Source organism: Delphinus delphis, chromosome 12 (assembly GCF_949987515.2).
Source record: "Delphinus delphis chromosome 12, mDelDel1.2, whole genome shotgun sequence".
NCBI classification, from domain to species: Eukaryota; Metazoa; Chordata; class Mammalia; order Artiodactyla; family Delphinidae; genus Delphinus; species Delphinus delphis.
Window position 1 is genome coordinate 65,294,901 of NC_082694.2, and position 22,149 is coordinate 65,317,049.

Here is a 22,149-nt window from a genome sequence, read left to right on the forward strand (position 1 = left end):
GTTTCTCCTTTCACTCAGCCAGGGCCTTCATGTTCCCTAGCGATACCCAAAGCCACAGGGAACCTCCACAAGGAAAAACTCTGTGTAATGTTCTCCTTTCCCCAAGTGTCTCTAGTTGTGAAATGACTCTCTTCTCCATAATCGCAATTCTCATTTTCACACTGGAACTGATGTTAGGTAGGGTGAGTGCCATCTGATTACTATTTGATTAAAGTATTTATGCAAAGCATGAATGAGGGACAGGCTCAACTTTCTTTCAGGGGATAAACAATATTTATCTTCAATCTTCTATTTTGGCATAAGAGGTTTTTTTTAAAATTAATTTATTTTATTTATTTATTTTTGGCTGCATGGGTCTTCGTTGTTGTGTGCGGACTTTTTCTAGTTGCAGTGAGCGGGGGCTTACTCTTTGTTGTGGCGAGCGAGCTTCTCATTGTGCTGGCTTCTCGTTGCAGAGCATGGGCTCCAGGTGCGCGGGCTTCAGTAGTTGTGGCTCACAGACTCTAGAGTGCAGGCTCAGTAGTTGTGGTGCGCGGGCTTAGTTGCTCCGCGGCATGTGGGATCTTCCCGGACCAGGGCTCGAACCCATGTCCCCTGCATTGGGAGGCAGATTCTTAACCACTGCGCCACCAGCGAAGCCCTGGTGTAAGTTTTTGAGAAGGATACTTAGGTCTCTTTCCTAGTAACCAAAGATCAGTTACAAATGTGCTTATAGCAGGTGCTAACTCCACTTCTGAGAGATTATTGCCCATAGGTTTTAGGTGTTGCTTAGAAGATAATAGGAAGTAGAGCATCCTGAGGGATTAGGACAAAGGAATGGTAGGTTTCAATAAAGGAACTGGAAAGAAAAGATTTGAAGACTGGGAAATTTCCAGGAAAAATAAACATTTTGGGGAACGGTCATTCATGTCTGTGTCAGGCATGTCTGGGATCCTGAGAACCTAGGGCAAAGAGGGAAGCAGTGGGAGAGAGCCCCACAGGGGATATGATCTGAGCAGACCCAAAGACTAGGGCACAAAGACCATTTTCACCATTGGTCTTAGGCTGACCCTCGGCTTTATACAGAGAAACTCTAATGATATATTTCCTTGGTTGGGGAAAGAAACACTTAGTCATTAAGTTTTAATATGTGCCAGTTACATTAATAATGTCATTTAATTCTTTCAACAACCTTCTGAGGTTGGTTATTATTCTCCTCCTTTTACCAATGGAAAACTGAGGTTCAGAGGAGTTAAGTTGCCAAGGTCATTGTGATAGTTAAAAAAAAAATAATAATAATTTTTTTTTTTTTTTTTTGCGTTACTCGGGCCTCTCACTGTTGTGGCCTCTCTTGTTGCGGAGCACAGGCTCCGGACGCACAGGCTCAGTGGCCATGGCTCACAGGCCCAGCCGCTCTGCGGCATGTGGGATCTTCCCAGACCGGGCACGAACCAGCATCCCCTGCATCGGCAGGCGGACTCTCAACCACTGCGCCACCAGGGAAGCCCCCAAAATATATATTTTTTGATATGATTTCCTTGAAAAGATGGTACCTAAGAGAGAGTTAAGAGAGCTCTTTATGCATTCTAAACTTCTAGTTCTTTGTAAGATATGTGGTTTCCAGATATTTTTCCCAATGTGTAGCTTGTCTTTTCATTCTCTTAACAGGGTCTTACAAAAAGCAAAAGTTTAAAAAATTTTGGTTAAGTCCAATTTATGCATTTTTCCTTTTATGGATGGTTCTTTGGGATTTTCTATAGAGACAATCATGTCATTTTCAAACAGGAACAGTTTTATTTCTTATTTCTTATCTGTATGCTTTTAATTTTTTTCTTGCCTTGTTGCACTGACTAGAATTTCCAGCACTTTGTTAAGTGAGAGCGGTGAGAAAAGACATCTTGTCTTGCTCATGATCTTAGAGGGAAAACATTCAGTCATTGACCATTAAGTATAATGTTAGCTGTGGTTTTGCTTTATCAAATTCAGAAAGTTTTCCTTTATTCCTGTTTTCTCAGAGCTTTTATCATTAAAGGGGTTGAATTTCATCATATTTTTTTACAATGATTGATATGATCATAATATTTCTTTTTTTATTCTGTTAAAATGTTGGGTTGCATTGATTGATTTTTCAATATTGAACCAGTCTTGCAGCCCTGGAATAAACCTCACTTGGTCATGCTGTATAATTCTTTTTATATATTGCTGAATTCTATTTGTTAACAGTTTGTTAAAAATTTTTGGCATTAGTGGCTTGTAGTTTTTTTTCTTTGTACTGTGTTTGTCTGGTTTTTGTGTCAGAGTAATATTAGCTTTATAAAGTGAAGAGATTGTGCAGAATTAGTGTTAATTCTTCTTTAAATGTTAGGTAGAATTCTCCAGTGAAACCATCTGGACCTGGAGATCTCATTTTTGAGGAGTTTTAAAATTATGAATTAAATTTCCTTAATAGTTATAAGGCTAGTCAAATGATCTGTTTCATTAGGATGAGTTATGATTGCTTGTGTTTTTCAAGGAATTAGTCCATTTCATCTAAACTGTCAAATTTATGCATGTATAGTTGTTCATAGTATTTCATTAATATTCTTTTGTTATTTGCAGGTTCTCTAATGTTATCCCCTGTTTCTTTCCTGATTATGTTTTCTCTTTTTTTCTTTATTAGTCTCATTAAAGGTAAATTTTATTAATCTTTTCAAAGAATTAGTTTTATTATTGTTTTACTATTTTGAATTTTATTGATTTTTTGCTCTTTTTTATTGCCTCCTTGGATTTATTATTCTCTCTTTTTTTTTTTTCCCTAGGTTCTTAAGGTAGAGGTTTTGAGACCCTTCCTATTTTCTATTATATGTATTTAGTGCTACAAAATTTTCTACGAGCACTGATTTAGCTGTGTCCCACGAATTTTGATATATTGTATTTTTCATTTTCATTGAGTTCAATATAGTTTTAAATTTTCCCTTGAGGCTTCCTCTTTGAAACATAAATTATTTGGAAGTATGATGTTAAGTTTCCAAGTTTTGGAGATTTTCTTATCTTTCTGTTTGATTGATATGGTGTGAGGTGGCCAGATTCTGGAAATATTTTGAAGGTAGAGCTGACAGGATTTGCTAACAGATTCTATGTGGATTATGAGAGAGAGAGAGAGAGAGAGAGAGAGAGAGAGAGAGAGAGAGAAAAGGAGAAGAAGAAGAAGAAGAGAGAAGAGGGAGAAGTCAGTGAGGGTTCAAGTCCTCAGTCTGAGCAAGCAGAAGAATGAACTGAGATGGGGCAGACTCAGGGAAGTGCAGGTTTGGGGAAGAGTAGGGAATCAGGGGTTTGGGTTTGGATGTATTAAGTCTGAGATGTCCTTTAAGTTAGATGTCTAGTAGGAAGTTGGCTACATGAGTCTGAGTTCAAGGACAGCAGACATCCTGCCTGGAGGCATAAATTTGGGAGTTGTCATTCTACAGATGATATTAAAAGGTATGAGACTAGATGTGATCACATCTACAATGGCTGTAAAGAAAGAAAGAAAGAGTCCTGAGCCCTGGGGTACTCCCATATTTAGAGGTCAAGGAGATGAAGAGAAACCAGCAATCGAAAATGAAGAGAAATCAGTGAGGAAGGAGAAGAATCAAGAGAAAGTGGTGTGCTGGAAGCTGCGTGAAGACAGTGTTTCCAGAAGGATGGAGTGATTAACTTGTCAAATAAGAGGGCTGAAAATTGGCTCTTGGATTTGGAAATGTGGAGGTCTGTGGTGGTCTCGCCAAGATCAGTTTCTATTGGGGGGAGGGAGGAAATAAGGAGGAAAAGACACAGATGGAAAGTATAGACAACTCTTTGGAGGAGTTCTGCTGTAAAGGAAAGCAGAAAAATGAGGTAGTGGATGAAGGGGGAGATGGGGTTGAGGAAGGAGTTATTACTATACATAACAAGTAAATGTATACATGGAAGCCTTGTATTTATATATAGAACTTGAATTTATTTTGATTGACAGTGAAGTCTAAAATTTAATATAGTGAGAAGTCTTCAATAGGCTTGATAATCTCAGCAATAGCATTTATATTTGAAGAAGACTTAGTTAAATATGAGATAGTCTATGCAAGATGTGTAATTTTAAAGGTTTTTCCTTTAGTTTAATTTGGATTTGCAATTTCAGTTAACCCTTTCCAATCAGCATCCCCCCAAATGAATATTTACTTAGCTGTGATAGAAAACTTTATATTTACATAGTGCTTATCAGGCTCTGTATCAGAACAAACACAGAAGAATGAAAATGTACATTAGACGTGTAGGAGGGAATTAAAGGGAATTTGTTCCAAACCCCAGGGAAACTGAGTCTCAGGCCATATTGGGATCTGAAGGTGAAACTCACCTGCAACGCCCCAGAGCACTAATGGTTATTAGCCTCTTGGGTGGACTCTCCTCCCCTTCCTCTCCATTGTTTTTATCACTTTCTACAAGGAAACACTTATTTTAAACAGCTCCCAGTTTTCCAATATCAAAGTTTTTCCGATCAGAAGAATCTTATTTGTTCTCCAGGACTCCTGGCTTTCCAGAGTCTTTTGCCTGTTCAGCTAGGCTGCATTTCCCAGTCGCTGTTGCAGTTGGGTGGCGCCAAAGTGGGACTTATATGTGCTACTTCTAGTCCGCAGCCTGGCCCTTAAGAAAACCTTTACACAATCCTCCACGCTGTCTTTGTCTGTTGGCCAGAGGAGGAAGGTGCACGGAAAGAGCCTGGATCCTCAATGATTATAGAGCAGAGCATCACCCCTGAACAGCATTGTGCTGTTCTTGACACAAGCAAGAAATGAGCTTTTATTACATGGAAACTCTCTGGAGTTGTTTATTATAGTAGCGAGCCTGTCTTGATGAACATACTCTTTGGATGAGAAGTGATTGAGTACTGACTTTGCATTCAGACTTAGACAGTCTGGGGACTTTCCTCGTCATCCAGTGGCTAAGGCTCTGAGCTCCAAATGCAGGGGGCCAGGGTTTGATCCCTGGTCAGGGAACTAGATCCCACATGCCGCAACTAAAGTTCTATTAAAAAAATAAATTAATTAAAAAAAAGAATTACCAAAAAAAAAAAACAACTTATAACATCCAGAAGGTAGAGGTTGGATGGATACATGATTTAATTTGGAAAATGGCTACATGCACTATGTCCTGTGTTTTCAAAAGGCAAGGACTTTGCCTTTGGGCTTGTTTTGAGGGCATTGTTGGCACTGACAGGGCCACACTGGGAGGCCAACAGCTATCTTTTAATAGGCTTTCTTTAGCCTTCTAAAACCCTTTCCCTCTAAGAACTTAAGCCACCTTCACACCCTCAAAGCTTCATAACCTATATAAATAGGAGGAGAAACAAATTGTTTAGCAATTATCCTGTGTCAGGCAATTTTTCTTACACCATCTTATTTAATTTTTATAAGAATCCAGTGAGGTAGTAATGATTAACCTCCATTTACAGATGTTTATAATCAACTATGGTCATTATTCTTTTCAATATCCAGTTGGTCACAAATTTGGCCAGTGGAATTCCTTTCCAGTTGGCATCTATGTAATTTTGACAACTCCTGTCTCCTTTTTAATTTTCAATTGTTTCCTTATTTTCCAACACACAAAAAATTTCTGACTCAACCTTGTACTTTTCCTGACTTTGATCTAGAATGAGCTACTTCTCTGTGGTGCCCTGCTTCCTTTAGGTAATGGTATTTACAAATGAAGACCCAGTTGCTTAGTGTGTTTTTGTTGCTGGTGTGCCATTTCTCTTAGATCTTCGAGCGGGCCAGTTTTAAAAGTCATGGATCCATACTGATATTTTCAATTCAAATTTAACATTACAACTTTTCATTTAATTTTATATTTGTGTCTTCTACACTGAAAATCTTAGCTCTTAGTTACATAGCATATTTCCTTGATTCCTCTATCTGACAATATTCATAAAATAATTTATAAGCTACAATACCATTATTATTGGTAAAAATAGAATAAATTAAAATTTATTATATATTTCCCATTCTTTCCATGCTTAGAATGAATATAACCCACTAAGGCTATATGGTCAGAGCACTATGTTCAAATGTCACTTGAAATTATTCTTTTTGTGTGTGTGTTACTGGTTTTATACAGTTGGGTTCATATTGATATTTTGGTTTGTTTTCAGTTTTACAATTTGCTTTCTTCACTTTTTGATATTTGATGTCTTTTTTTGTATTTAAAGGCATTTACATGGTCAAAAGTTCAAAACTATATGAAGGAGGTAAATTCAGCAATGTTTCACTTCATGTCAATCCCTTCCACTCTTTATCCCCTCCCATCCTTCTGCCCTTTGTAGGTAAGTATCTTTTAAAATTACTTTCCCATTTATCCTTTTAGGGTTATTTTGGGAGGGGGGGAAGTAAGCAAATATGGTCACTTTGGTAAACATTCTGTCAATTCCTCAAAATGTTAACCATAAGACCCCAAAATTCCACTCCTAGGTATCTATCTGAGAAAAATGAAAACATACATACACATAAAACTTAGATGGGAATATTCATAGCAGCATTATTCATAGTAGTTGGAAACAGGGAGGAACCTTCAAGATAGTGGAAACAGGGAGGGACCTTCAAGATAGTGGAGGAGTAAGACGTGGAGATCACCTTCCTCCCCACAAATACATCAAAAATACATTTACATGTGGAACAACTTCTACAGAACACCTACTAAACAATGGCAGAAGACCTCAGACTTCCCAAAAGGCAAGAAATGTCCCATGTACCTGGGTAGGGCAAAAGAAAAAAGAAAAAACAGAGACAAAAGAATAGGGAAGGGACCTGCACCTTGGGGAGGGAGCTGTGAAGGAGGAAAAGTTTCCACACACTAGGAAGCCCCTTCACTGGCAGAGATGAGGGGTGGGTGGGTGGGGGAAGCTTTGGGGGCACAGAGGAGAGTGCAACAACAGGGGTGCAGAGGGCAAAGCGGAGAGATTCCTGCACAGAGGATCAGTGCCAACCAGCACTCACCAGCCCGAGAGGCTTGTCTGCTCACCCTTCGGGGTGGGTGTAGGCTGGGAGCTGAGGCTTGGGCTTTGGAGATCAGACTCCAGGGAGAGGACTGGGGTTGGCTGTGTGAAGACAGCCTGAGGGGGCTAGTGCACCACAGCTAGCCAGGAGGGAGTCTGGGGAAAAGTCTGGACCTGCCAAAGAGGCAAGAGACCATGGTTTTGGGGTGCACGGGGAGAGAGGATTCCTCCTCCATGTGCCCACAGAAGGCAGAGCACTGCCTAAGTGAGCTCCAGAGATGGGCGTGAGCCGTGGCTATCAGCTTGGACCCCAGAGACGGGCATGAAACACTAACGCTGCTGCTGCTGCCACCAAGAATCCTGTGTGCAAGCACAGGTCACTATCCACACCCCCTTGGAGCCTGTGCAGCCCGCCACTGCCAGGGTCCCATGATCTAGAGACAACTACCCCAGGAGAACACACGGCAAGCCTCAGGCAGTTGCAACGTCATGCCAGCCTCTTGCCCCACATTCCAATTGAGACTACCATACCCCTCCCTCTCCATGGTCTGAGTGAGCAAGAGCACCACAATCAGCTGCTGCTTTAACCCCCTCCTGTCTGGGCGGGAACAGATGCCTAAGGGCAACCTACACGCAGAGGTGGGACCAAAACCAAAACTGAACACCAGGAGCTGTGCGAACAAAGAAGAGAAAGGGAAATTTCCCAGTGCAGCCTCAGGAACAGGGATTAAATCCCCACAATCAACTTGATGAACCCTGCATCTGTGGAATACCTGAATAGACAAAGAATTGTCCCAAAATTGAGGTGGTGGACTTTGGGAGCAACTGTAGACTTAGGGTTTCCTGTCTGCTACTGATTTGTTTCTGATTTTTATGCTTATCTTAGTTTATTTTTTAGCGCTTTTTATCATTGGTGGATTTGTTTATTCATTTGCTTGCCCTTTTTTAAATTTTTTTATTTTAATAATTTTTAAATTTTAATTTTTTTAATTTAATTTTTTTCCTTTTTTTTTTTCACCTTTTCCTCTGAGCCATGTGGCTGACAGAGTCTTGGTGCTCTGGCCTGGTGTCAGGCCTGAGCCTCTGAGGTGGGAGAGCTGCATTCAGGACATTGGATGACCAGAGACCTCCCAGCCCCATGTAATATCAATTGGCAACTGCTCTCCCAGAGATCTCCACCTAAATGCTAAGACCCAGCTTCACCCAACAGCCAGCAAGCTCCAGTGCTGGATGCCGCATGCCAAACAACTAACAAGACAGAAACACAACCTCACCCATTAGCAGAGAGGCTTCCTAAAATCATACTAAGTTCACAGATATCCCAAAACACACCGCCGGATGTGGCCCTGCCCAACAGAAAGACAAGATCCAGCCCCACCCACCAGACCACAGGCACCAATCCCTTCCTACAGGAAGCCTACACAAGCCACTGAACCAACTGGGGGTAGGCACAAAAAACAACAGGAACTATGCACCTGCAGCCTGTGAAAAGGAGACCCCAAACACAGTAAGTTAAGGAAAATGAGAAGACAGAGAAATATGCAGCAGATGAAGGAGCAAAATAAACACCCACCAGACCAAACAAATTAAGAGGAAATAGGCAGTCTACCTGAAAAACAATTCAGAGTAATGATAGTAAAGATGATCCAAAATCTCGGAAACAGAATGGAGAAAATACAAGAAACATTTAACAAGGACCTAGAAGGATTAAAGAGCAAACAAACAATAATGAACAACACAATAAATGAAATTAAAAATTCTCTGAAAGGAATCAATAACAGAATAACTGAGGCAGAAGAATGGATAAGTGACCTGGAAGATAAAAGAGTGGATAAACTATCGTAGAGAAGAATAAAGAAAAAAGAATCAAAAGAATTTAGGATGGTCTCAGAGAATTCTGGGACAACATTAAATGCAGCAACATTCAAATTATAGGGGTTCCAGAAGAAGAGGAAAAGAAAGAGTCTGAGAAAATATTTGAAGAGATTATACTTGAAAACTTCCCTAACATGGGAATGGAAATAGTCAATCAAGTCCAGGAAGTGCAGAGACTCCCATACAGGATAAATTCAAGGAGAAACATGCCAAGACACATATTAATCAAACTATCAAAAATTAAATACAAAGAAAAAATATTAAAAGCAAGGGAAAAGCAACAAATAACATACAAAAGAATCCCCATAAGGTTAACAGCTGATCTTTCAGTAGAAACTCTGCAAGCCAGAAGGAAGTGGCAGGACGTATTTAAAGTGATGAAGGAGAAAAACCTACAATCAAGATTACCCAGCATGGATCTCATTCAGATTCAATGCAGAAATTAAAAACTTTACAGACAAGCAAACATTAAGAGAAATCAGCACCACCAAACATGTTTTACAAAAAATGCTAAAGGAACTTCTCTAGGCAGGAAACACAAGAGAAGGAAAAGACATACATGTAGAAACAAACCCAAAACAATTAAGAAAATGATAATAAGAACATATATATCAATAGTTACCTTAAATGTAAATGGATTAAATGCTCCTGCCAAGAGACATAGACTGGCTGAATGGACACAAAAACAAGACCGTATGTATGCTGTCTCTGTTTAAAAGAGACCCACTTCACACCTAGGGACACATACAGACTGAAAGTGAAGGGATTGAAAAAAGATATTCCATGCAAATGGAAATCAAAAGAAAGCTGGAGTAGTAATTCTCATATCAGATAAAATAGACTTTAAAATAAAGGACGTTACAAGAGACAAGGAAGGACACTACATAATGATCAAGGGATCGATCCAAGAAGAAGATATAACAATTATAAATATTTATGCACCCAACATAGAGCATGTCAATACATAAGGCAAATGCTAACAGCCATAAAAGGGAAATCGACAGTAACACAATAATAGTAGGGGGCTTTAATACCCCACTTTTACCAATGGAAAGATTGTCCACAATGAAAATACATAAGGAAACACAAGCTTTAAATGACACATTAGACAAGATGGACTTAATTGATATTTATAGGACATTTCATCCAAAAACAACAGAATACACTTTCTTCTCAAATGCTCATGGAACATTCTCCAGGATAGGTCATGTCTTGGGTCACAAATCAAGCCTTGATAAATTTAAGAAAATTGAAATCGTATCAAGATATCTTTGCCGACCACAACCCTTTGACACTAGATATCAATTACAGGAAAAAAACTGTAAAAAAAGAACCACAAACACACATGAAAGGCTAAAAAATACGCTACTAAATAACTAAGAAATAACTGAAAAAATCGAAGAGGAAATCAAAATATACCTAGAAACAAATGACAGTGAAAGCACAGTGACCCAAAACCAATGGGATGTAGCAAAAGGAGTTCTAAGTGGGAACTTTATAGCAATACAATCCTACCTCAAGGAACAAGAAACATCTCAAATAAACAACCCAACCTTAGACCTAAAGCAATTAGAGAAGAAGAACAAAACCCCCCCAAAATAAGCAGAAAGAAAGAAATCATAAACATCAGATCAGAAATAAATGAAAAAGAAATGAAGGAAACAATAACAAAGATCAATAAAACTAAAAGCTGGTTATTTGAGAAGATAAACAAAATTGATAAACCATTGGCCAGACTCATCTCGAAAAAAAAGGAGAAGACTCAAATCAATAGAAGTAGAAATGAAAAAGGAGAAGTAGCAACTGACACTGCAGAAATAAAAGGATCATGAGAGATTACTATAAGCAACGCTATGCCAATAAATGGACAACCTGGAAGAAATGGACAAATTCTTAGAAAATCACAACCTTCCCAGACTGAACCAGGAAGAAATACAAAGTATAAACAGACCAATCAGAAGCACTGAAATTAAAACTGTAATTAAAAATCTTGCAAAAAACAAAAGCCCAGGACGAGATGACTTCATGGGCGAATTCTATCAAACATTTAGAGAAGAGCTAACACCTATTCTTCTCAAACTCTTCCAAAATTAGCAGAGGGAGGAACACTCCCAAACTCATTCTACGAGGCCACCATCACCCTGATACCAAAACCAGACAAAGATGTCCCAAAAAAGAAAAGTACAGGCTAATATCACTGATGAACATAGATGCAACAATCTTCAACAAAATATTAGGAAACAGAATCCAACAGCACGTTAAAAGGATCATACAGCATGATCAAGTGGGGTTTACCCCAGGAATGCAAGGATTCTTCAGTATACACAAATCATCAATGTGATACACCATATTGACATATTGAAGGATAAAAACCATATAATAGATGCAGAAAAAGTTTTCCACAAAATTCAACACCCATTTATGATAAAAACTCTCTAGAAAGTAGCCATAGGGGGAACGTACCTCAACATCATAAAGGCCATATATGACAAACCCACAGCCAGCATCGTTCTCAGTGGTGAGAAATTGAAACCATTTCCTCTAAGAACAGGAACAAGACAAGGTTGTGCACTCTCACTACTATTATTCAGCATAATTTTGGAAGTTTTAGCCACAGCAATCAGAGAAGAAAAAGAAATAAAAGGAATCCAAATCGGAAAAGAAGAAGTAAAGCTGTTACTGTTTGCAGATGACATGATACTATACATAGAGAATCCCAAAGATGCTACCAGAAAACTACTAGAGCTAATCAATGAATTTGGTAAAGTAGCAGGATACAAAATTAATGCACAGAAATCTCTGGCATTCCTATACACTAATGATGAAAAATCTGAAAGAGAAATTAAGGAAAGATTCCCATTTATGGTTGCAACAAAAAGAATAAAATACCTAGCAATAAACCCACCTAAGGAGACAAAAGACCTGTATGCAGAAAACTATAAGACACTGATGAAAGAAATTAAAGATGATACAAACTGGTGGAGATATATACCATGTCCTTGGATTGGAAGAATCAATATTGTGAAAATGACTCTACTACCCAAAGCAACCTACAGATTCAATGCAATCCCTATCGAACTATCACTGGCCTTTTTCACAGAAGTAGAACAAAAATTTCACAATTTGTATGGAAACACACAAGACCCCGAATAGCCAAAGCAATCTTGAGAAAGAAAAACGGAGCTGGAGGAATCAGGCTCCCTGACTTCAGAATATACTACAAAGCTACAGTAATCAAGACAGTTTGGTACTGGCACAAAAACATAAATACAGATCAATGGAACAGGATAGAAAGCCCAGAGATAAACCCATGCACATATGGTCACCTTATCTTTGATAAAGGAGGCAAGAATATACAATGGAGAAAAGACAGCCTCTTCAATAAGTGGTGCTGGGAAAAGTGGACAGCTACATGTAAAAGAATGAAATTAGAACTCTTCCTAACACCATAGACAAAAATAAACTCAAATTGGATTAAAGACCCTAATGTAAGGCCAGACACTATAAAACTCTTAGAGGTAAACATAGGTATAACACTATGAAATAAATGACAGCAAGATACTTTTTGACCCACCTCCTAGAGAAATGGAAATAAAAACAAAAATAAACAAATGGGACCTAATGATACTTAAAAGCTTCTGCACAGCAAAGAAAACCATAAACAAGATGAAAAGACAACCCTCAGAATGGGAGAAAATATTTCCAAACGGAGCAACAGACAATGGATTAATCTCCAAAATTTACAAGCAGCTCATGCAGCTCAATGTCAAAAAAACAAACAACCCAATCCGAAAACGGGCAGAAGACTTAAAAAGTCATTTCTCCAAAGAAGATATACAGATTGTCAGGAAACACATGAAAGGATGCTCAATATCAGTAATCATTAGAGAAATGCAAATCAAAACTACAATGAGGGGCTTCCCTGGTGGCGCAGTGGTTGAGAATCCGCCTGCTGATGCAGGGGACATGGGTTCGTGCCCCAGTCCAGGAAGATCTCACATGCCGCAGAGCGGTTGGGCCCGTGAGCCATGGCTGCTGAGCCTGCGCATCCGGAGCCTGTGCTCCGCGACGGGAGAGGCCACAACAGTGAGAGGCCCGCGTACCGCAAAAAAACCCAAAAACCAAAAAACAAAACTACAGTGAGGTATCACCTCACACCAGTTCGAATGGCCATCATCAAAAATTTCCACTACTGGGCATATACCCTGAGAAAACCATAATTCAGAAAGAGACACATACCACAATGTTCACTGCAGCACTATTTACAGTAGCGAGGACATGGAATCAATCTAAGTGTCCATTGACAGGTGAATGGATAAAGAAGATGTGACATATATATACAATGGAATATTACTAAACCATAAAAAGAAACGAAATTGAGTTATTTGTAGTGAGGTGGATGGACCTAGAGTCTGTCATACAGAGTGAAGTAAGTCAGAAAGAGAAAACAAATACCGTATGCTAACATATATATACATGGAATCTAAAAAAAAAAGAAAAAGGTTCTGATGAACTTAGGGGCAGGACAGGAATAAAGACGCAGATGTAGAGAATGCACTTGAGGACACAGGGAGGGGGAAGGGTAACCTGGGACAAAGTGAGAGAGTAGCATAGACATATATACACTACCAAATGTAAAATAGATAGCTAGTGGGAAGCAGCTGCACAGCACAGGGAGATCAGCTCTGTGCTTTGTGACCACCTAGAGGGGTGGGATAGGGAGGGTGGGAGGGAGATGCAAGAGGGAGGGGATATGGGGATATATGTATACATATAGCTGATTCACTTTGTTATACAGCAGAAAGTAACACAACATTGTAAAGCACTTGTACTCCAATAAAGATGTTAAAAAAAAAGTGGAAACAACCCAAATTTCTATCAACTGACAAATGGGTAAACAAAATGTCATATATCCATACAATTAACTATTATTTGGCTATAAAAATGAAATTAAGTAGTGATACAACATGGATGACCCTTGAAAACATGCTAAATGAAAGAAGTCAGTCACAAAAGACCACATATTATATAATTCCATTTATATGAAATATTCAGAACAGGCTAATACTTTCAGACAGATATTAGCAATAGATTGCTGGTTTCCAGGGGCTAGGGAGTGGGGGAAATTGGGGTTGACTGCCACTGGGTATGGAGCCTCTTTTTGTGGTAATGAAGATGTTCTGGAATTAGATAGTGGTGATGGCTGCACAGCTTTGTGAATATACTAAAAAACACTGAATTGTGCACTTTAAAAGGTGAATTTTAGGTATGTTAATTTTATCTCAATAAAGCTTTTATAAAAATAAGCAAATCTGTACATATATTCTTATTTCCCTTTCTTGATTATGAAAAGGGGCCAAATTTTAGATACTATTTTACAGCTTTCTTTTTTCACTAACAAATGTGTCTTAGGGCTTGGATGAATCTCGAGAGAGAGATGCTGAGTGAAGAAAGCTGATTTCAAAGGTTACATATTTATGAGTCCATTTACGTAATATTCTTGAAATGATAAAACTATGGAAAGGGATAACAGATTAGTGGTTACCAGGGGTCAGAAATGGGTAGGCATACATCTGTGGCTATGAAAAGACAGCATGTAGAATCCTTGTGGTGATGGAGTAATAAGCAAATATACTGAAGTTTAAAAGTGTCATAAAATACTATCTTAGTTTTTTACAGATGCATTCAAAAACTTGAATAACATGCATGATTTTCTATGAAAATATAAATTTTCTAGAATTTATTAGGATGCCCCAGAAGGCATAGATAATCTAAACAAACCGATTACCATGAGAGAAATAGAAATATGATCAATATGAACAACTCCTCCTCCCAATAATACAGTCCAAGGTAGATTTCACAAAGGGCTTCTACCAGATATTTAAATATGGGTAATTCTGGTGCTATTTATGTCATTCCAGAGCATGGTCAAAGAACAAATGCTTCCAGATTCTTTTTAAAGAGCGGAATGTAACATTTGCAGATGCTGATAGACCTGGAAAATATACTGAAAAAGTATTATAAATAATAAGGGAGTTCAGGATGTGGCTGGGAACAAAATTAATGTTAAAGGCCATCTTGTATATGTAAAACAGTTACAGATGTAAATGGAAAATCCTATTTACAGTAACACAATTTTAAAAAGAAAAAAACCTTTTTAAAACCTTTTTAAAAACCCTTGGGTTTAAACATTAAAAATGTGCAAAATATATATGAAAAAACTTTAAAACCTTTTGAGGGACGCACAAAAAAAGACCCAAATATGTGGAAAGGAACATCCTGTACCTGAATAGAAGAGTAATGTCAACTACAACCTAATAAAGATAATGTTTACAAAAATAACATATTTAATCAGCTTTTATTATTTGTCCTGTTCTAAGCACTTTGAGTATATTAATTCACTTAATCCTTACAATGCTATGAAATGAGCAGAGGAAGAAACAGACGTACTGAAGTTAAGTGACAGGGTCATCCATCTGGTAAGTGGAAGAGGCCCTACAATTTAACCTCTGGGCTCCACTGCCAGAATTTTCTCTTACTTAACCTAAAAAATGGAGATGTAACTCACATATCATAAAATGCACCATGTTAAATGTACAATTCACTGGTTTTTAGTATATCCCAAAAATTGTGCAATCATTACCACTATCTAATTACGGAATATTTTCATCACCCCAAAAAGAAGTCCTGTACCTGGTAACAGTCACTCCCCATTCCTTAATTCCCCATCCCCTGCCAACCGTCAATCTACTTTCTGTCTCTAAGGACTTGCCTATTCTGCATATTTCATATAAATGGAATCATAAAATATGTAGCTTCTTTCACCTAACATACTGTTTTCAAGGTTCATCCATGTGGTTTATAGTTTAATAATATGCCATCAGTATGGATTTATAACATTTTTGTTTATTCATCAGTTGATGGACATTGTTTCTATTTTTTTGGCTACTATGAATAATGCTGCTATGAACATTTGTGTACAAGTTTTGTATTAACATACATTTTCATTTATCTAGGGTAGATACCTAGGAGTGGAATTTCTGGGTCATATGGTAACTCTGTTTAACTTTATGAGGAACTGTCAGGCTGGTTTTTTTGAAGTGGCTACACCATTTTACATTCCCACCAACAATGTATAGTAGTTCTAATTTCTCCTCACCAACACTTGTTCTTTTCTTTTTTGTTTAAATTATAGCCCTCCTAGTTGCCTTAAAGTGGTATATCATTATGGTTTTGGTTGACATTTTCCTAATCTCTAAAGATGTTGAGCATCCTTTCATTTGCTTATTGAACATTTGTTTATCTTTTTTGGAGTAATGTCTATTCAAATCCGTTGCCCTTTTAATTGAGTTGTTTGTCTTTGTTGTTGTGTTGTAGTTCTTTGTATACCTGGATATAAACCCATAATCAGATACTGCTTTGAAAACATTTTCTCCCATTCTGGAGATTGTCAATTTACTTTCTTAATAATGTTCTTTGCTGTACAAAAGTTCTTAATTTTGATGAAGTCCAATATATCTATTTTTTTCTCCTTAGCTTTTTTAAATTTAATTTTATTTATTATTTAATTTACACAGCATGTTCCTATTAGTTATCTATTTTATCCATATTAGTATATATATGTCAATCCCAAACTTCCAATTCATCCCACACAAACCCCCACACATACCCACTTTCCCCATTGGTGTCCATACATTTGTTCTCTACATCTCTGTCTTTATTTCTGCCTTGCAAACAAGTTCAACTGTTCCACTTTTCTGGATTCCACATATATGAGTTAGCATACGGTATTTATTTTTCTCTTTCTGACTTACTTCACTCTGTATGACAGTCTCAGGTCCATCCACATCTCTACAAATGACCCAATTTCATTCCTTTTTATGGCTGAGTAATATTCCATTGTATATATTTACCACGTCTTCTTTATGTATTTGTCGGTCGATGAGCATTTAGGTTGTTTCCATGACCTGGCTATTGTAAAGAGTGCTGCAATAAACATTGGGGTGCATATGTCTTTTTGAATTATGGTTTTCTCTGGGTATATGCTGAGTAGTGGGATTGCTGCGTCGTATGTTAGTTCTATTTTTAATTTTCTAGGAAACCTCTATACTGTTCTCCATAGTGGCTGTATCAATTTACATTCCCACTAACAGTGCAAGAGGGTTCCCTTTTCTCCACACCCTCTCTAGCATTTGTTGTTTGTAGATTTTCTGATGATCCCCATTCTAACTGGTGTGAAGTGATACCTCATAGTCATTTTGATTTGAATTACTCTAATAATTAGTGACGTTGAGAAGCTTTTCATATGCCTCTTGGCCATCTGTATGTCTTCTTTGGAGAAATGTCTATTCAGGTCTTCTGACCATTTTTGGATTGGGTTGTTTGTTTTTGTAATACTGAGCTGCATGACCTGTTTATATTCTTCCTTAGCTTTTGTTTTTTAACATCTTTATTGTAGTATAATTGCTTTACAATGGTGTGTTAGTTTCTGCTTTATAACAAAGTGAAGCAGTTATACATATACATATGTCCCCGTATCTCTTCCCTCCTGTGTCTCCACCCGCACTCCCTATACCACCCCTCTAGGTAGTCACAAAGCACCGAGCTGATCTCCCTGTGCCATGTGGCTGCTTCCCACTAGCTATCAGTGTATATATGTCCATGCCACTCTCTCACTTTGTCCCAGCTTACCCTTCCCGCTCCCCGTATCCTCAAGTCCATTCTCTAGTATATCTATGTCTTTATTCCCATCTTGCCACTAGGTCCTCCATGACCATTTTTTTTTCTTAGATTCCATATATGTGTGTTAGCATATGGTATTTATTTTTCTCTTTCTGACTTACTTCACTCTGTATGGCAGACTCTAGGTCCATCCACCTTACTACAAATAACTCAATTTTGTTTCTTTTTATGGCTGAGTAGTATTCCATTGTATATATGTGCCACATCTTCTTTATCCATTCATCTCCTGATGGGCACTTAGGTTGCTTCCATGTCCTGGCTATTGTAAATAGAGCTGCAATGAACATTTTGGTACATGATTCTTTTTGAATTATGGTTTTCTCAGGGTATATGCCCAGTAGTGGGATTGCTGGGTCATATGGTAGTTCAATTTGTAGTTTTTTAAGGAACCTCCATACTGTTCTCCATAGTGGCTGAAGCAATTCACATTCCCACCAGCAGTGCAAGAGTGTTCCCTTTTCTCCACACCCTCTCCAGCATTTATTGTTTCTAGATTTTTTGATGATGGCCATTCTGACTGGTGTGAGATGATATATCATTGTAGTTTTGATTTGCATTTCTCTAATGATTAATGATGTTGTGCATCCTTTCATGTGTTTGTTGGCAGTCTGTATATCTTCTTTGGAGAAATGTCTATTTAGGTCTTCTGCCCATTTTTGGATTGGGTTGTTCGTTTTTTTGTTATTGAGCTGCATGAGCTGCTTGTAAATTTTGGAAATTAATCCATTGTCATTTGCAAATATTTTCTCCCATTCTGAGGGTTGCCTTTTGGTTTCCTTTGCTGTGCAAAAGCTTTGAAGTTTCATTAGGTCCCATTTGTTTATTTTTGTTTTTATTTCCATTTCTCTAGGAGGTGGGTCAAAAAGGATCTTGCTGTGATTTATGTCATAGAGTGTTCTGCCTATGTTTTCCTCTAAGAATTTGATAGTGTCTGGCCTTACATTTAGGTCTTTAATCCACTTTGAGTTTATTTTTGTGTATGGTGTTAGGGAGTGTGCTAATTGCATTCTTTTACATTGTAGCTGTCAAGTTTTCTCAGCACCACTTACTGAAGAGGCTGTCTTTTCTCCACTGTATATTCTTGCCTCCTTTATCAAAAATAAGGTGACCATTTGTGTGTGGGTTGGGAAAATTATCTTTGAGTAAGTAAAACACTATGGAAGGAACTCAAATATTCATCAAAGTAAAATAGATAAGCACATGTGGTATATTCATACATGACAATAATATACAACAATGAAAATAAATGAACTATAGCCATCCACAACAACATGCTTGAGTCTTAGAAACATGATGAGTTTCCTTTCATATGGAATTAAATATGAGCAAAATAAACTATGTTTTTAGGGATGCATACAAATGAGGTAAAATTGTAAAGAAGCAAAAGGAAATGATTATTACAGGAATCAGGATGGTGGTGACCTCTGGGGTAATGGTGGCACTGTGAACAGGAGGGACCCATAGGAGGCTTCCGGGTGATGGCAATATTCCGTTTCTTGACTTGGGTTAGTGACATTATGGGTATTTATTTGATAGTAATTCATTAAACTATTCACATAGGTTTATGAACTTTCCTGTATGATGGTTATATTGCACCATAAAAGAAGAAAAATCAAAAACAGGACATAGTTTGCTGTCTAGTATTTAGCATTATATCTTGGGCAAATTTTAATTTTGACATTATTTATATTTTTTAACGTCTTCCTAGATTCCTCTAGATTCATAGCTCCGTGCATTTAAAGGAATCTCTCACTTTTCTCAAGGGGTTCTGCAGCCCACCTTCTAGGGAATGCTACAATATCAGTAATTAAATCATATTAGAGAGACATATGGAAAGCCACATATGTCTGAACGACTCCTATCACAATTCCATTCCGCTGCTACATGGGTTAAGCCTGGCTTTATCTTTCTTCCAGTATAATCTGGATTTCACTTCTAGATCCATGTAAAGCTGATCTCCAGTCCTGTGTTTATAGGATTGAATTTATTAACTAAATTTATAAGGATGAAATTTACCTTTCAAGGCTGTTGTGGCTTGAAATGCATGGTGGCTACTGTGCATTTTAATGAAACAAGACAAATAGCCTAAGTGATTGCTCTAGAACCAGATAATAATGTCCTTTCATTGCATACATTTAAGGGAAATGGTTTTTAAAAATGGGTTTGATGTGATTGCCTGTTGCTTCATCTCAGTGATTGATTTTTTTTTTTTTAACAATGGATCCTGACCTTTCTCCCCCATATACCCTAGGACATTTGTTTACTCACTGCTCACTAGAGGGAGGCCGTTTCCAGTTGTATTCCTTTTCAGAGGCTTTGTCTTCTGCATGGGAAATGGACTCCTCCAAGGCTACTATCTGGTTTACTGTGCTGAATACCCTGCTGAGTGGTACACAGACATACGGTTTAGCTTGGGTAAGTGAATCTGACTACTTCTCACCCATACCCCAGTTAACACCCCTTCCCACAGGCTAAATCACCATTACCTCTCCCTATCCTACTGCAATAACCTTCCAAGGATTCCATTCCCCCCACCCCAACCCCACGACCGCCTCCACCCTGGTCTTTTCTCTGTATAGCAGCCTGAGAGATCTTTGAAAAACATCGTGTCATTACCCATCTCAAAACCCTCCAATGCATTTCTGTTACTCTCAGGATAAAATACAAATTTCTTACCACTGCTTACGAAACCCAAGTGTTCTTGGCTTGCCCCATTTCCTGACTTCATTTCCTATCTCCATCCATCTCACTGTGCTGTAGCTTCAGTGGCTTTCCTGCTGGACCTGGAATACTCAAGTTTGTCCTGCTCCAGAGCTGTCGTACAGACTGCACCCTCTGTGTAGAATGCTCAGTCCCTGTATACTCGGGGAGCTTGCTCCCTCCCTTTATTTAGGTCTCTATTAATTCACACCTCCTCAGAGAGACTTTTCCTGACCACCTATCCAAAATAGTAGAAAACACTGACCATTGAATGTTTTTCATTATCTGCAAGAGGAGCTAAAGTTCTTTACTAAAGTAAAGGTTCAACTGTTTGTACATTCTTTTGGCTCAAAGGAAAAAGGCAGAGATTATCCTTAATCCCTCTCCTTACATCACATATCACGTTCCCTCCATCAGCTTAGTACAGCTGCCTCTAGTTCTAAAACATGTGCCGACTGAACTCAGCTCTCCATGACTGCACTAACTTCATCCTGGTCTGAGCCAGGATGACCTCTTGCCTGGACTGCCATGGTGACCTTCAAGCTAAATATCCTACTTCCAGTCCTGACCCTCAGTAGCTCCTTCTCCACACAGCGGTCAGAGGGAACATTTGAACACACGAATGGCCAGAGGATTAGTTGTACGAATGCTGGTACATGTACCCAGTGGAGTATTCTGGAGCCACAAAAACAAAGCAGACCAAAAGCAAGGACTGTCTCTGTGCTCGTCTGGAGACATCCCTAGAGCATGAGGTTAAATAAACATAAAGTGTGCACAGTGTGTATAGTGTGCTGCTGTTTGTGTAAAAAATTGGAGGAGGAACTATTGGACTGCTAAAAGAGAAACTGTTTTTAAAAAGGGTATCTGTAGGGTTTGGGGTAAAGAGAATGGGATGGTGGGCAGAAATTTTCTTTTAATACAGTTTTGTCCTTTGAATCGTGAAACTTCATAACTTAATTAAAAATCCAAATGAAAGTTGCTCAACACTGAGAACAGATAAATAAATGTACCTAACTGTATAGTTATTAAACTGGTCCCATAACCACACAAGAAAATGATTTATGCCAGTTTACAGGAAATACAAAGAGTAAAATAAGTTAGACGCCACCGTGAGGAAGTAAGCCAGTCTTATCTAGAAAGGGGGGCTTTCTGAGGGACCACTGTCTGGTCTTTTTAAGAAGTCAGTGTCCTAAAAAAAAAAAAAAAAAAAGACAGGGGTCTGGGCTAGATGAAAATGGCCTTAAAGGATGTAATGACCAGATGTCGGGTGTGGTCCTATATTGGACTTTGGTTTACACGAACCAGCTAGAAGTGGTATTCTGGGGACATTGGAGGAAATTGGAATATGCCTAAGATGAAGATCTGGAAGGACATGCACCAAAGTGTTTAATGGTGGTAGTTCTTGGGTGGTAGGAACAAAGTGTCTTGGTTTTCTTATTTCTGCTAATTAGCATTTCATCTTCCACAAAACATATATACTTCTTTTGTAATGATAATAAACTGACATCAGATCCTATTCTCCCCTGCTTAAAACCTGCCATCGGCTTCCTGTTGCAGTTAAAAATCCACACTCCTCACCATATCCTGTAGAGCTTGATGGGATTTTGAAAGTTCCATCCTCTTCTCGTCTCCTCATTACCACCACCACCCCGCCCCCCCACCATCTATCTTAAAGCATTAACTGTAGCACCTTCCTTCTGTTTCTTAGACATGCTAAACCTATACTAGCCTCAGGACCTTTGCATCTGTTAGTCCCTCTACCAGAATGCTCTTCCTCAGATCTTTGTATTCTCATTATTCAAATCATAGGACAGATGCCAAATCTTCAGAAAAGCTTTCCCTATTGACCTCATCTAAAGTAGAGATACTTC

The 22,149-nt window shown here is 38.4% G+C and overlaps 1 protein-coding gene across 1 annotated transcript in view; it reads left to right on the forward strand.

The window, feature by feature from the left end:
* SRD5A2 (steroid 5 alpha-reductase 2) overlaps window positions 1-22,149 on the forward strand; it is a 52,466-nt gene that overhangs the window by 22,711 nt on the left and 7,606 nt on the right. The window contains exon 2 of the mRNA XM_060027600.1: window positions 19,830-19,993. Within this exon, the coding sequence (XP_059883583.1) occupies window positions 19,830-19,993 (164 nt within the window). The remainder of the gene's footprint in view (window positions 1-19,829; window positions 19,994-22,149) is intronic.